Source organism: Ursus arctos, unplaced genomic scaffold (assembly GCF_023065955.2).
Source record: "Ursus arctos isolate Adak ecotype North America unplaced genomic scaffold, UrsArc2.0 scaffold_8, whole genome shotgun sequence".
Classification (NCBI taxonomy): domain Eukaryota; kingdom Metazoa; phylum Chordata; class Mammalia; order Carnivora; family Ursidae; genus Ursus; species Ursus arctos.
In genome coordinates this window covers 46679663-46695290 of record NW_026623100.1, presented here as the reverse complement: position 1 = coordinate 46695290, position 15628 = coordinate 46679663, and the positions used below count along the sequence as shown (strand labels likewise).

The 15628-nt window shown below is 39.5% G+C and overlaps 1 protein-coding gene across 1 annotated transcript in view; it reads right to left on the bottom strand.

Annotated features, from left to right (window-relative positions):
• The window catches only part of DNAH6 (dynein axonemal heavy chain 6), a 201300-nt gene that overhangs the window by 65194 nt on the left and 120478 nt on the right, over nucleotides 1–15628 (bottom strand). The window contains exons 46-52 of the mRNA XM_026481835.4: nucleotides 13952–14183; nucleotides 7171–7323; nucleotides 5759–5899; nucleotides 4668–4910; nucleotides 3160–3327; nucleotides 2449–2684; nucleotides 1057–1318 (exon numbers count right to left, since the gene is read on the bottom strand). Coding sequence (XP_026337620.3) covers nucleotides 1057–1318; nucleotides 2449–2684; nucleotides 3160–3327; nucleotides 4668–4910; nucleotides 5759–5899; nucleotides 7171–7323; nucleotides 13952–14183 — 1435 coding nt within the window. The remainder of the gene's footprint in view (nucleotides 1–1056; nucleotides 1319–2448; nucleotides 2685–3159; nucleotides 3328–4667; nucleotides 4911–5758; nucleotides 5900–7170; nucleotides 7324–13951; nucleotides 14184–15628) is intronic.

The window sequence follows — 15628 nt, the reverse complement described above, 5'->3', positions numbered from 1 at the left end:
GAAAATCAAATTTGCCCACTTATAAAAATTTTAAAAATGGGATTTATGTTCTCTTTTTCATGTCTCGAAAGATTTTGACATGGTATACAAAATTAAAACAAATGTAAAGTAAAATATAAGAGCAGAAGCATAATAGAACAAAACAAAACAAGAAACAAAGCCCAATACAATAAATCATAGAAAGAATAGAGAACCAAATGTACCATTGCACATTAATCCCAAAGCATTTGGGATTAATTAGTTACTACAATGGATTAACTTTAAATGATGAAATAAATGAAAGATTCACGCAATTGGGAAAGCTAATCTTCCCTAACGAGTTCTCTAGAGCAGGGGTCTGCAAACCAAATTCAGCCTGCTGCCTGTTTTTGCGCAGTTAGCAAACTAAGATTGGTTTTACATTTTTAAATGGTTGGGGAAAAAATCAAAAGAAGAATAATATTTCATGACACATAATTGTACAAACTCAAATTCCTGTGTCCATAAATAAAGTGACATTGGAACACAGCCATGCTCATTCATGTACGTATTACTGATGGCTGTTCCTGTGTTCGGGAATTGCGACGGAGACCAGAGAGCCGGCAAAACATAAAATATTTACTCTCTGGGTCTTCACAGAAAAAGTGTGCCACCCCGGCTCTAGCGCTGCGGTTCTTTCGGTGACCCGCCCCACTCAATGAGCATTCTTTGTTCTGCTGGGGACCTCACATCCGATTGTGGCTTACACTGGCTTAGGAACCTCAGATGATGCCATGGAGTGTGGGAGTATTAGCAAATGCAACCCAGAGCATCAGACGCTAGAGCTAAAAGTCACCTGCCGAGTATCATCAGCCTGATGACACGAGCATACTGAGAACTCCTTTTCTTTTTCTGCTGGGAAAGGGCTGATTTTAGAGGTCATTTCTGAAAGAATAATCTTCCCCAGCTCTTTGTCTACAACAAAAACGCGTTTTCAAGAGCGCTGTTACTCTCTATGTTGTGCAAAGTCACAGGAGCTTGAATGATTAATGATCGTGGCCTTTAATCGTATAAAATACAGCAACACAAAGAGTGTACCTGTGCAGCACGGAGTTTTTGTCTCTTTGGTTCGACTTCTTTGACTACCCTAGAGTATAAATCCATCGCTCTTACCCACATGCACATGGATTTACATGCTCTGGACACTTTCTCTACTTTTTCAGGCACAAAATCAGGATTGTTAATATACTTTTGAAGTTTTGCCAATATCTGAGGCTTTATGTTTTCCTTATCATATTCTAAAAGTCTTCGTAGAAAGTTAGAATCACCAAGAAGTTGCTTGGCTGTTGGCCAATCAGGCCTGAAAGACAGACACAATAAGTTAATAGTACTGTAATAAAGTAATTTAAGAATAAAAGAAATGTGTTCTTTTGAGAACATTAAGATATTATCCCAATCGGTGGGTAGTTTTAATCTCGATACTATAATCCCAGTTATTGGTAGTTAAGTACACCACAATTCCTGGGGAGACATTCCCCGATGACTAATGTTTCCTCTAAGCCAGTTTTGGTAGAGAAAGGAATTATAAAATTGGAGTTTTAAAAATGTAGGACATTACAGAAATAATAGTTTTATTTTTACAATGCCCTGGCACTCACGTTTTTACGCCATTTGTCTTAGTTTAGGTCCTTAAAATCTCTTGCCAGGACACTACAATCACCTTCTAACTGGTTTTACGTCTCTCAGTCAACCCTGGCCCTTGTGAACTTGTGCCAGATTGGTCTTTCTCAGAGGAAAAGCCGATTTTATCGAAAATGTTCAATAGTTCTCAATCCCCTCTGGTGGGGGCTATTCTTCTGCGTTTTGCAGAACTCCCTAGCCCCGCTAAAGTGCTGGCCCGAGAGGGAGCAGGGAAGCAGGGTGGAGGTCCTCTGGGCCCTCTACCCTTGCCTGATCAGTTTGACATAGAAAGATCTCTTAGAATTTTTATTAAAAAAATTTTGCATTACTAAAGAAGGTTTGAAAACTACCTATCTCCAGGATGAAACACAAGACTTTGCATGCTGTCATCACTGCCCTCCTCCCCCGCCCTATCCCATTCCGTGAGCATCAAAGCTCCCTGAGCTCTCCCCCCGGTCTCACTCTCCACCTAAGCAACATCTCTCAAAAATCTGCTCACACCTCTCTAGGAGCACTCTTTTTTTTGGAAGTCCTGCTACTATGCAAATATCGCATATCTTGAAATTATTATTTTTCATGTCCATCTTCCCACTATCCTATATGTGGCTTAAAGAGAAGAGCTTTGTATCTTCCATCATATAGCACAACACAGATGTTCAAAAAAATGCTTGTTAAATCAATCTGTTGAATGACTGACCAAATCAGTGAGAAGGTAGAGAAGAGAATGAGCACATACAAACAAAAATGTAGAAAAACACCAAAGAAATCCCCCCATGCATTTTGGGAACACATGATTATGGATGTACTCACTTGGCATTCAAGAGAATAGAAATCGCTTCCATAACAGTCATGACCAAATCTGGGGGCTTTGTAAAAACTCTGATTTCCGATATGTCTGCTTTATCTAAGGAATCCAGGGCTCTATTAGCAGCATCAAGGGCAGGGAGAGCCTCTTCAAGGTCTCTCTGAGCATCATCAGCGATCGCTTGGGTTTCCTGAGCTTTCACTTTTGCTGTTGCTTCATCTTCTTGCACAATGCTACGGACCTAACCATTGAAACATGGCTGCTTAGGTGGTCTCAGCATTTGAATTTCAATGTTTAAAAACAAAGCCAATAATAATGTGTCATATTTGCCCCCCTGGATTGCACCAATAATCAAAGAGGATTAGCTACAGTGCATTTTAGCCTCTCCTTTGTCCATCTCATGTAGGGGTAACTGAGCTGAAGCTGTCAGAACAAACCATTCCTTCTTCGGAGATGAAGAGCTGCTGCTTTATATTCATTGGGGGTACTTTTCTCACCACTCTCCATCCCACTCATTGGGTTCACTCGTTCTCAGGGAGAGAACCAGGCTGATTCTGAGGGTAGACTGTCTACAACTTAAAAGCACTGCTGAAACTACCTATCAATTATTTTAAAGACATATAAATTTTAAAGAATCCAATCCCATGTCATGATATATAAGCGATCAGTTGGTGATCAAAGCCTTCTTACCCATGACATCAGGGAATGCAGCATACCTGATCGGCATTTTCTTGATCCACTGCCAATTTGTCCATCAGGGCTTCAACGTCTTGTGATTTTTGAAAAAGGACAGGTTCTAAAGCTGAAAGTTCTAATTTCATTTTATCTACTAGTACATTTGTTTCTAATAGCTTGGTGAGACCATTCTTCACCCGGTCACGTGCCTAGATGACAATAAAAATATATATTATAATGAGTATTATAAATTATACCTTTCTTGGCATTTCTTACTCATGTACTAGAATTTTACATCTACAGAACTGGTAAATCAGTTTGTAATACTTAAAATTGTGAATGGATAGAAATCTTCAGGAACTCTAGGAAATGACTGTGACTTTCACCATGGTGGGTGTGGATCCATGCCCCCTAGCCACAGCGGTTGGCATGTCACTGGACTGTGGGCTCACTGGGGAACCACATCATATTATTTTTATTCCCTTAGCTTGGCAGCTTGCTAGCATGTTGAATGAACGAGGGGTAAGTTCAGATAGGAATTTCTGGAGCCCACAGCTCTAGGAATATGTTTCCTCAAGATGGGTGAGCAGAGCTAAGCACTTGTCAGTGTTCTGGGAGACAGTATTCTGGGGACTCGGCTCCGGTTGCTGGATCTGAACCCTACTTCCCAGTGGTAAGGAACTTCTGACTAGGATCAAAGAGGAGGCAGCCGGGAATAACTATTTTTTGAAGGTGAGTCAGAAAGCCTGGTTCGAATGGACAGATTTCAAAATATCTATCAAGTTATTTTACAGAGCATGTATTTATTTACCAGGTAAAAATCCTCTGAAAAACATTTAAAATATCTTAACGGTATATACTTCTATTTTAATTTTGATTAAAATATTGAACATTTCAGCTCATTGATAGCCTGCTGACGGTGACCATGAGGGCTACCCCTCTTTCCCGAGCACCTCATAGGTGTCAGATCACATTCCAAGCCCTTCACAAACAGTATCTTATTTAAACTCCACAACAATCCAAGGGGGTAGATATAGATATTTCTAAACATTATTTTCTAAGACCTAGAAGTTACAAAATGTGCTCAGGGTTGTGCAGCCAGAAAGAGGCAGAACGTAGGTTGTGTGTGGTCTGGCTGACACTGAAGTCCTTGCTCTTAATGGGAACTACGGACACGTGTTAGGCCACAGGAACTCCGCCTCTGCTGCTCAATGAAAGGTTCTCCTTCTCATGAAATGCCGCAGAGATGTCTAATTCACCGCTTCACTTTGATGCTGTTACAGTGTCCAGCTCATTCTGCTGAGGCCCACTTAGGTAAATGACAGCAGAAAAAGTACACATATCAAGGAAGGGGAAGGCCTCTGGGCCAACAGCATGAGACATTCTTTTCGTCTTTTTGTCTGTCGCAGGTTGTCAAGGGCACATGTCAGGATGGAGAAGGCTCTAGCAGGTAAGATGGCATGTAGAACTTCTGCTAGTTCTGGCAAGTTTTGAGTTCAAGCAAAAACAAACAAAAAAAAGGTCTTTTTATTGATAATATTACACTTACTGAAACCAACTGCTTCCTTTTTTCACTCAGCATAGTCAGGAAGAGATTGATGAGCTCCAAGTAGGAGGTGGGCGTCGTGTAGTAGCGTCTGCGGAGCTCCGCATAGTAGCGCTCTGCCATGGTGGACACGCTCAAGTGAACGCTCACGCACATGAGGGAAAGCTTTTCTTTCAGTTCTTCCCTTCCTGCATCGACGTTTGCGAAGAACGTCTTTGATACAGAAAGAAGTGCTTCTCTAGGCCACTGAAAATAAAGACATGATTTGGAAAATCTGTTGCTCATTTCTGTAACATACATTTTAACGAGTAAGAAAATGTATTTCTCTGGACCTCTTCCTTGCTTTGTCCCCCCTCCCCCCGCCCTTCCTCTGGGGTATGCTGTGCACGCTCCCTGCCCCCACGACCCCTTCACCCATGACTAGATCCCATCTCTTCTTGCCTATTCAATGGCATTGGTACAACTACACTTAACTCAGTCTGCTGCTCCGTCAATATCTTTCTTTTCCGGATCATTTCCATCTGCACACACACATGCTATTAGTATTTCCCACTTAGAAACACTTTTCTCTTGACCTCATGTACCCCTGTAGTGACTAGCCCTCTCTTGGTGTTCTTTTGGGGCAAAACTCCTTGCAAGAGTTGCCTATGTTCACTGTCTCTGATTCCTCTCCTCTCTTCTCCCTTGAACCTTCACCCCATCACTCCACTGAAACCAAGCTCTTGTCAAGATGACCTATAATTTCTACATTGCTAAATTCAATAGTCTCCTCTTCCTTTATAAATTCTGTTTAGCCTTTGTTTGATCATTATCATTGTCATCCCCTGTATGTGAGTAAATTCCTAGCAGGCTTTAAAGCTAATGCAAGTACCCTTGAGTTATTCTTGGACAAAGTGTTACCCCTTTAAAATCAAGTGAATCCCGGGGCACCTGGGTGGCTCAGTCGGTTAAGCCTCTGACTCTTGATCTCAAGGTCATGAGTTCAAGCCCCGTGTTGGACTCCACCATGGGTGTGGAGCCTACTTAAAAAAAAAAAAAAAAAAAAAATCAAGCGAATCCAACTTCCCAGCAAGGTATCCTGGGATGTCACCAACCTGGACAAACCAATCGATAGTGCAGCAGTTCACAAGGGATGGAAACATCCGGCATCGGGACCGAAAGGCCTCCCCCACAGGGCTCATACAGAGAACAATGTGCAGCTTCTGACGGACTCTGCTGATGAAGTGCTGAAACACCTGACCAAAAGATATTTTTCAATTAAAACAAGGGTGAAGTAACAATGAAAGTAAGTGTTAGCTAATGCCTCTGGGTCTACCAATACCAAATAAAAACTGCGTTAGTATAGCAGATATGCGAATTGTTTTGTTCAACCTCCATTCCAACCCCTCACGCAGTCTGGAAAGATTAAAAATGATATTTGGCAGACTCATTGCAACTAGGATTCCGGATATGGTGCAGGGCCTCTTGAATAAAGTGGAGAGAGGTATTCCTACAAGTGTTTGCTTTGGGGCAGAGGCCACTGGAGGAAAGAGACAGGGGCAGGGCCACCATTTGCGCAGGGGCAGAGTCTGGCCGAAGGGTCGTGGGCCTAGAGCAACTACCTGTGATGTGGCTCCTGCCGTCAGCTATGTCTGACCAGCCTAGGGACCTGCGGCTTTGGAGCCAGCAGCCGAAGCAGCAGCATGCTGACTGCTGATTGGTTCAGTGGCTTCCGGGCTCGGCTGGGCAGCTTCCCTGACCACTGACTTCTATCATGCGCATTTCATGGTCATGCTGAGGAATTCAGCCTGGAGTCCCTTTCTTGGGCTCTCCCAGTGATTCTGTGTTCCTCGAATAAACCCCCTTCTGCTATGTCAGCGGAAGTAGACCTTGCTGTTTGTACATACAAGCCCTGACCCAGCAGCAGAGGAGATCTCAGAAAAGACACAGAGCAGAAGACATAAGAAAGAATGGTCAAAAAAAGTGAAGAAAGTCCAGAAGCTAGGGAAAGCACTGGGGCGGACCAACAAGTAGGATATGGAATCCAGCACAGTGCTGGAGACATGGAAGAGGACAGGAGTTAGGTTGCTCCTGAGATGGGGCTGGGCCCAGAGACATGGGGCAATCGATTTCTGTTTTAGGTGCTCTGACCTTGCTGAAAGGCAAGGGAATCAAAAGTACTGGACTCCTCAGGCAGGGCACTGAGAATGTGTGAAATCCACTTGTGTTGAAAGAAGTTTAGGCAAACTGTCCAGTTTGGACAAGACTATGACCTCCGTGGGACACGTTTTCTGCTTTCCACTAACCTCTCTGGAAGTCTGGTGAACCAATGCTTTGAATGCAGGGAGTAAGATACATAGAATTACAAAGGAAACCAATTATGTTAGAAAAAACATCCATCCATGGACTCCTCAAAGGGATTTGTAGATTGTTAAAAAAAAAAAAAAAGAAAAGAAAAGAAAAGAAAAGGAAGGCTAATACAACTTTTTGTTTTACCAAAGCCATATCACCATGTGACATGTCCTACCTCATCTCTGTTCCCCTCAGAAATGCCTACTTCTTTCGCCCTTGGTCTGGTGGCTGCTAAAACCTGTTCCAGTTCATCCTTTTCAAATAAATTGGGCACTTCACCTGAGTTCAGGATGTTATTTATATCTTCTAGGAACTCCTCCACTACAATCTGTAGAAGAAAGCAGAGTGATCATTATAACTCATCCAACCAGTTTACATTTGTTACGTGTAAATTGTAAAACAAATATTTAATCAAAATTCACATTGAGTTAATTTTATCTTTAAGAGAAAATAATCTTAAAAATGAGAATCTTAATATTCTAACACAGAGGTACATTGATTTTTCATTTTTCCTTCTTGTTTTGTTTCTTAAAAGGCATTCATCTTTTACATGGTTCAAGTAATATGTACATTTTATTTTAAATTTATTTATTTATCTTAAAAAGTTATTTATTTGAGAGAGAAAGAATGCATGCACACGTAGGCACACAAGTGAGGGGTGGGGCAGAGAGAATTTTCAAGCAGACTCCCTGATGAGCGTGGAGCCCAACATGGGGCTGGATCTGATGACCCACGAAATCATGACCTGAGCCGAAACCAAGAGTTGGACGCTTAACTGACTGAGCTACCCAGGTGCCCCTGTGCAACCATGTTATATTCTGCCCTCTTTCAACTAACATTTTTTTCATAAATATTTATCCATAATTCTGTGGAGTACTCATTGTATTTATAACCATTAATGGGAGCATAACACACTATTGAGCTGATGTGCCACAGTTTTACATAGACTTAAATGGTCCACAGTCTTGTTTACATTTTAAGAACGTATGTAGGTCTATAGCTTTTCTCCCCAGTTGGATTATTTCCTGGGGATAAATTCCCAGGAGTGGGGGGCGCCTGGGTGGCTCAGTCAGTTAAGTGTCTGCCTTCTGCTCAGGTGATGATCTCAGGGTCCTGGGATCGAGCCTCACATTAGGCTCCCTGCTCAGCGGGGAGTCTACTCCCTCTCCCTCTGTTCCTCCCCCCTGCCCTCTTGCCCCTCTGCCCCCTGCCCATGCTCTCTCTCTCAAATAAATAAAAAATCTTAAAAAAAAATATTCCCAGGAGTGGGATTAGCAATTAAAGTACACGAATAGTTCCTGGACTTTGAAGACTTTTAAATTTCCCATTCAATTCAAGTAAGATTTCATTAAACTTAACGCTTATTTTTGCTAGTTTAGAGAGAAATTTGCTTTGGAGGAATTTAATTTGCATTTCTTTGATTATTAACAAGGGCAAATATGATTCCACATTTATTATTTTCCATTAAAAAATCTGTTCAAACTGTAACCATTTATATATTGGAGTTTACTTTTAAATTTGAATAATTTTCATATTATAAAATAAACACTTTGCCTCTAATAATTGATGCAAATATTTAAGAAATCTATCATTTATCCTTTGTTTCAGTTAACTTTTTAGTTAAGTGTGAGTCCTATATATTTAACTATGACAAAGTATCTGCTATTGTTTTCTTCACTTGTAACTTTTTTTTTCCTTGAAGTTGGCATAATTGTGTCTTGTTAATTTTCCTCAAGACCGAACATTAGCTAGTTCTTTGTCCTAATTTACTTATTTTTGCTTTTATCTTATTATTTGCTTTTCTTATTTTTCTTGTTGCTTCCTTGTAACCTTTATTTTCCTGAAGTTTTAAGTCAATTAATATAGGTAGTTTCTAATTTTTTATTCAAATCTATAAATTTAATCCTAAGAACTGTTTGACTGCTTTCACAGATTTTTATTTATATTAAGTTCATTTTCCCTGTTCTCTATTTTTTTTTTAAAGATTTTATTTATTTATTTGACAGAGATAGAGACAGCCAGCAAGAGAGGGAACACAAGCAGGGGGAGTGGGAGAGGAAGAAGCAGGCTCATAGCGGAGGAGCCTGATGTGGGGCTCGATCCCATAACGCCAGGATCACACCCTGAGCTGAAGGCAGACGCTTAACCGCTGTGCCACCCAGGCGCCCCCATTTTCCCTGTTCTCTAAATAGAGATTTAAATTTTGATGTTCTTGACTCAGGAATTTTTTATATGAATTTTTTAGAAAGATTTTATTTATTGAAGAGAGAGAAAGAGAGATGCAAGAGACAGCACCAGCAGAGAGGAGCGGGAGAAGCAGGCTCTCCAGTGAGCAGGGAGCCCAACACTGAGCTCAATCTCAGGACCCTGGGATCATGACCTGAGCTGAAGGCAGACGCTTAACCGACTGAGCCACCCAGGCGCCCCTAAAATGAATGTTTTAAAGTCCTGAGCCACATCACTAATTTCGCCTTTGATTAGGCATGGACAAAAAATATTATCAGCATAGTTTATGCTTTTTTGAATTTATTGAAAATTTGTTTAAGCCTAACATATGATCAATTTTTGTAACCTTTCAGTAGTATTAGAAAATACTTACTTTGTAAAATATAAATGTAGTATATGGCCATTAATTCCAGCTTAGAAATTATATTCTTCATATTATCTAAACATACTTACTTCTATTTTGTATTTGCTAGAAATAACAAAATAAACTTTTTTAATGTCTTGTTTCTCTCAACTTCTCATATCATAATAGTTTTATATATATACATACACATGCTAATTTTAATTATTATGGTTATATTTGCTCTTCATTAACACAGAACATTTGAGATTGATTGGGGCTTTCAAGAGGGTATAATAGCCTTTTGTTTGCTTAAAGTGAAGCAAGACAGTCTGAGTTGATCTTTGGAGATTTAATACTTAGAGCCTTTTTATATAACTTGCTCAATTTTTAAAAGCAACATTAAATTTCTGTAAGAAATATTTTAATTTCAGGATAATAAGAAATTACAGATAAACAAAATTAAGAAAATAAAAAAACCACTCACAATCCCATTACCCAGATATTTTCTAATTGTATGTAGAGCATATCTGTTTAGTTATAAATTAAACCAAAGAACCTACATGGTAGATGATTTGTATGTGTGTTATGATGTAAGAACACATCATAAACACTTTCACATTAATTAATGTGTACTTCCACAAAGTAATTTAAAATTTTTTATGAACTGTCCTATTGTATAATTATACCACAATTTACTTGTGTAACTCTCTCATTGAATAATGAGGTTATTTCAAATTAACTGTTATTTTAAAATATTGCATTAGATTTTCTTGTACATACAACTTTGTATGCAGCTGTGATTGTAAGTAAGAGAAATTTAAGGGCTTTAACTGCATATTGCCAATTACCTTCCAGATGATTTTGCTAATTTACAAGTGAGGTCTATGCAAGGCCTGTTTCCTGACAGCTTTATCAACACTGCATATTATGATTTCTAACCTTTGTGAGTGTGCAAGGCCAACCCCTGACATTTATCTTTACTGAAATTTCTTTGGTTACTGGTGAGGCTGAACATTTCCTCAGGTGTTTAAAGCCCTTGATTTTTTTTTTTTTTTTGAACTTCCTATTCACATTTTATTACATTTTAAAATTTCTTCTATTGATGTGTTTGTCTTTTCTTTTTCATTTTAAAAAGACTGTATTTGCATTTATTTTCCAGCTTTATTGAGATATAATTGACATATGACATTGTGTAAATTTAAGGTGTACAATGTACGATTTGCTACACTTATATTGCAACATGATCACCACCACGGTTAGCTAACACTTCCATCACATCACATAATTACCATTTCTTTTTTTTTGTGGTGAGAACATTTCAGATTTATTCTCCTCATAACATTAATGTATATAATACAGTTTTGTTAACTATAGTCACCATGCTATACATTAGATCCTTAAACTTAATTCATCTTATAACTGGAAGTTTGTACCCTTTGACCAACTTCTCACCACTTTCCCTATCCTCCAGCCCCCGGTAACCACTATGCTTTCAGTTTCCATGAGTTTGGCTTCTTTTAGATCCACATATAAGTCATATCATACAGTATTTATTTTTCTCTTTCGACTATTTCATTTAGCATAATGTCCTCAAGGTTCATCCATGTTGTTGTAAGCAGCAGGATTTCCTTCTTCGTCGTGGTTGAATGATACTCCACTTTGTGTCTCTGTGTGTGTGTGTATAGTTGTGTGTGTGTGTGTGTATCCATTCATCTATTGATGGACACTTAGGTTGTTTCCGTATTTTGGCTATTGTGAATAATACTACAATAGACATTGGAATTCAGATATCTCTTTGAGATCCTGTTTTCATTTCCTTTGGATATATATCCAGAAGCGGGATTGCTGGATCATATGGTAGTTCTATATTTAAGTGTTTGAGGAACCTCCATACTGTTTTCCATAGTGGCTGCACCAATTTACATTCCCACCAACAGTGCACGTTTCCTGTTTCTCCACATCCTTGTCAACGCTTGTCATCCCTTGTCTTTTTGATGATAGCCATGGTAGGTTGTATGTTTCTAGGATTTTATCCATTTCTTCCAGATTATCCAATTTGTTAGCATATAATTGTGTGAGGTAATATCTCATTGTGGTTTTGATTTGCATTTCTCTGATGATTACTGACATTGAGTGTACTTTTATGTACCTGTTGACCATGTGCATGTCTTCTTTGGAAAACTGTCTATTCAGATCCTCTGCCCATTTTTTTTAAATTGAATTTTTTCTTTTCTTTTCTTTCTTTTTTTGCTATTGAGTTGTATGGGTTCTATATATATTTAATTATATTGTGTCTCAATGTAACCCTTGTTCATGTTCAATCTATTTGAGCCTCATGGATCTGGATGTTCATGTCTCTCTCCAGGTTTGGAAAGTTTTCAGCCATTATTGCTTTAAATACATATTTTGGTCCTTATTCTTTCCTTTCTTCTGGAATTCTCATAATTTGGACATTGTTTCTTTTCATTATGTCCTATAAGTTCCGTAGGCTTTTTTCACTCATTCTTTTTTCTTTTTGTGTCTCTGTGGATAATTTCAAATGTCCTGTCTTTTAAGTGACTGATTCTTTCTTCTGCATGGTCAAGTCTGCTTTTGAAGCTTTCCATTGAATTTTTCAGTTCAGTCATTGTATTTTTCAGCTCTGGATTTCTGTTTGGGTTTTTTGATGGTGTCTTTTCTTTGCTGAATTTCTTGTTCTGTTCATCCATTGTTTTCCCAATTTTGTTTAGTTGTCTGCATGTTCTTAGGGTTCACTAAATTTCTTTAAGAGGATTATTCTGAGTTCTTTATTTGACAGTTCATAGATCTCCATTTATTAAGGGTCAGTTACTAGGGTTTTGTTCATTTTCTTTAGTGGTGTCCTGTTTACCTGATTTTTCATGATCCTTGATTCCTTACTTTGGTATCTGCTCATTTGAGTAAGCGGTCTCCTCTTCCGGACTTTACAGGTTCACTGTGGCAGAGATAGTTCTTCACCAGTCTGCTCAGTTTGGGTTCCTGGACATGTCAGCTAGCAATCCTTGAGCAGGTGGGGTTTGCTGTCAGGATCTATTTTGGGGTGAGCCACTGCCCAAGCTCTGAGGTTGGGGGTGGGGTGCTGCTGGCTGGAACAATTGGATAGGACTGCTCACTTGGTTCCCTCCCCAAGCAAGGCTGTAGGATGGGCTACGTGGTTGCCTACATTCTCTGGTCTGGCTTCCTAGATGGCTGGGACTGGGTACTATACTCAGTAGCAGGTAAGGCTATGAATTAGCTTTACCTGTCCTGGTGGGGCAATGGAGTGGGACCCAAGGCCCGCATGGCTCATTGTTGGGGACCTAAATCAAGCAAGGCTGTGCACTGAATTCTCTGGCCAGATGAAGCCACTGGTTCTGCTTTGCAGACAGGAAGCAGGGCTGTTGGATGTGTATTCTGTGTATTCTTGTGTATTCTGGTTGGGTTCCCTGGTCAGGTGGGCTGAAAGCTGTATTCAGCAATGGGCAAAGTTACAAATTAGTTTCTCTGCCAGGGTGGAACAGGAGAACTGGCTCCAAGGCCAGAAAGGCTCTCTCTTTGTGGTCTTGACTCAAGCCAACCTGTACCCCAAGTTTCCTTTCTGAGCAGGGCCACTGGCTTTGCTCTGTGGATAACTGTCTCTGCTTGCTTTACTCTCCACTCAATCGTTGTTGGTGGCCAGAGCTGGTGGTGTATATACATTTGGCAATGGATCTTTCTCATTTGTCAAAAATATTTATGTATTCAGATATAAATTCCCTTCATGTCACAGATGATAAAAATATTTTCCCATTTTATGACTGTACTTAATTTAAAATAATTTAAGATATTTATGCATCAGATCTATCACTTTTTTATTCCTTGCCTAATTTCTATAAAAGTTTATTTTCTCTAACGTTAAAATGCCCAAGTATAGTCAATGTAGAAAATGTTCTTCTTTAGAATAAATTCCAGATCGGTTAAATTGGTTCCTGTAGACATAGATGTAACAATGTAATCCTATTTTAATTTTAAAGTTGATTTAACCCTAAAACAGCCATCGTAATTTTCCTTTTCTTGTGTAAGGCATATTTCCCTGACTGATTTCAGTTAGGGAATAACTGCCTTATATTTACTGCTACAGAAACAATTTATTACTTTCTGCTATCTATGTCCTTCTCAAAGAAAAGTTTAAACCTCTCTCACCCCCTTAATCTTTAATCATATTTACTTACTCAGAATATAAAGGGTAACACAATGGTTGGTAAAATAAACGAAAATGTATTATAAAAGTCTTTTACAAGGTGTAAGACATCTGCTATCCGAGGGAACGGTTCCTTGAACTACGTCATACAAACTATTCGAAACACACTCACGATCATGACATTTGTACTTCGGCTATTGAAACACATACCTGGGTGTCTGTGAAGAGAAAGACCATATTCCTGTCATCTACGCCAGCCAGTTTGTACAACTTCCTCAGGTCTTCGTGAAAACTGTCATAATTATATCCCCGGCTCAGTTCAATCTGCAAACATCTGTAACCACATATGTGAGCTGCAAGTCTTGTAAGAGACTGCTTTCCTGTGCCTCCTACTCCAACGAGCAGCGCGTTGCCTCTTTCCTGACGGATCATGCGGGCTATCCTGCAGGCAGCAAAGCCGAGAAAGACTTCGTGTTTCTTTCTTTTTTCCCCCCTTAAGATTGTATTTATTTATTTGAGAGAGAGAGGGAGAGAGAACGAGCAGGCGGGAAGGGAGAGGGTGAGGGAGAAGCAGACTCCTGGCCGAGCAGGGAGTCTGACACGAGGCTCGATCCCAGAACTCTGGGATCATGACCTGAGCTGGAGGCGGCCACTTAACCAACTGAGCCACCCAGGTGCCCTGCTTTTGTGGTTCAGTGGCAGAACTGAGTAGTTGTGACAGGGACCATACAACCTGCAGAGTCTAAAATATTTATTACTGGCCCTTTATAAAACAAGTGCGCTGGCTCCTTTCCTAGGATCCTTTGCCAGCTCCTCCCCTAGAGGAAGCAAAGGGATGATTTAGGCACCATTTCCACTGTTATGTCTCCGTCACAGCGCACATCCAACAGAGGACATGTCCGATCACCTGTTTATTTTTCTTCACTCACCCAGGTAGGTGTAAAACTGAGAGGTAAGGGGTATGTAATAATGTTTTGCTATTGTTTTCCATAATGTGTACATGTTTGACAGTGGATTAAATATGGACTATTGTAAAAATCTTGCACTTTATATGTTACTCTTTCTTTGTCTCATGTACAGTAATTTGATTATTTTCAACTTAGATTATTGGAAACAAACAACTTGTCCATTCTGCTTCCAGTGTTCTTTTTTCTGTCAGTTTAGGTATCCAGAGATAGAAAACTCCCTCCATTAGAAATCCTCCAAGGTTACACTTTCTCTCCTGTAGTAGGCAAGAGATGGCTGTCCTAATTAGCGGCTTACATTTTCATAGAGATCTGTTTTACCATCCTTGAAGTGTGGTGACAACTTTGGGCATATGTAATGGGTGGAAACAGCCTGGAGCAAATTGCCCTTTGAAGACACGGGCTCTAAAGTAAAAACAAAATTTTTTTCTGAGTTGAGAAGGCTTTCCACTTACCCTATGCCAAAAAAAAAAAAAAAAAAAAAAAAAAAAAAGTCTAAAATGTCACCAATGAATGGAAATGTACTATCTGCTAAATTACTGAATATTCAGTAATTGTCCCATAACTCATGTTCATAATGAAGCCCTTTCCATTGCCACTCAGCAGTAGGTATTTGAAAACTCTTACAAGCAGAAATTTGTTTACTCTGATTCTTAACTACTGATCCTCTTTAGAAAAAGATGTCTACATCAGTATTCTCAGGGCAACCCTTTGTGTATCTGAAAACCAAATCTCCTTTGTTCTACAAATGGTTTTTAATTTCTTCCTGTAATATTTTAAGCAATCCTAGAGTAGCCTGGTGATTTTCTTTCACAAAAGTCAGAAAGATTAGAAGTAAAATTAAGCTGACTTTGCTATCGTCTGGTCTATTCTCCAGGAAGTTTCTCAGACAGAGTACTGCCATTATTTTTTCTTTGCAGGC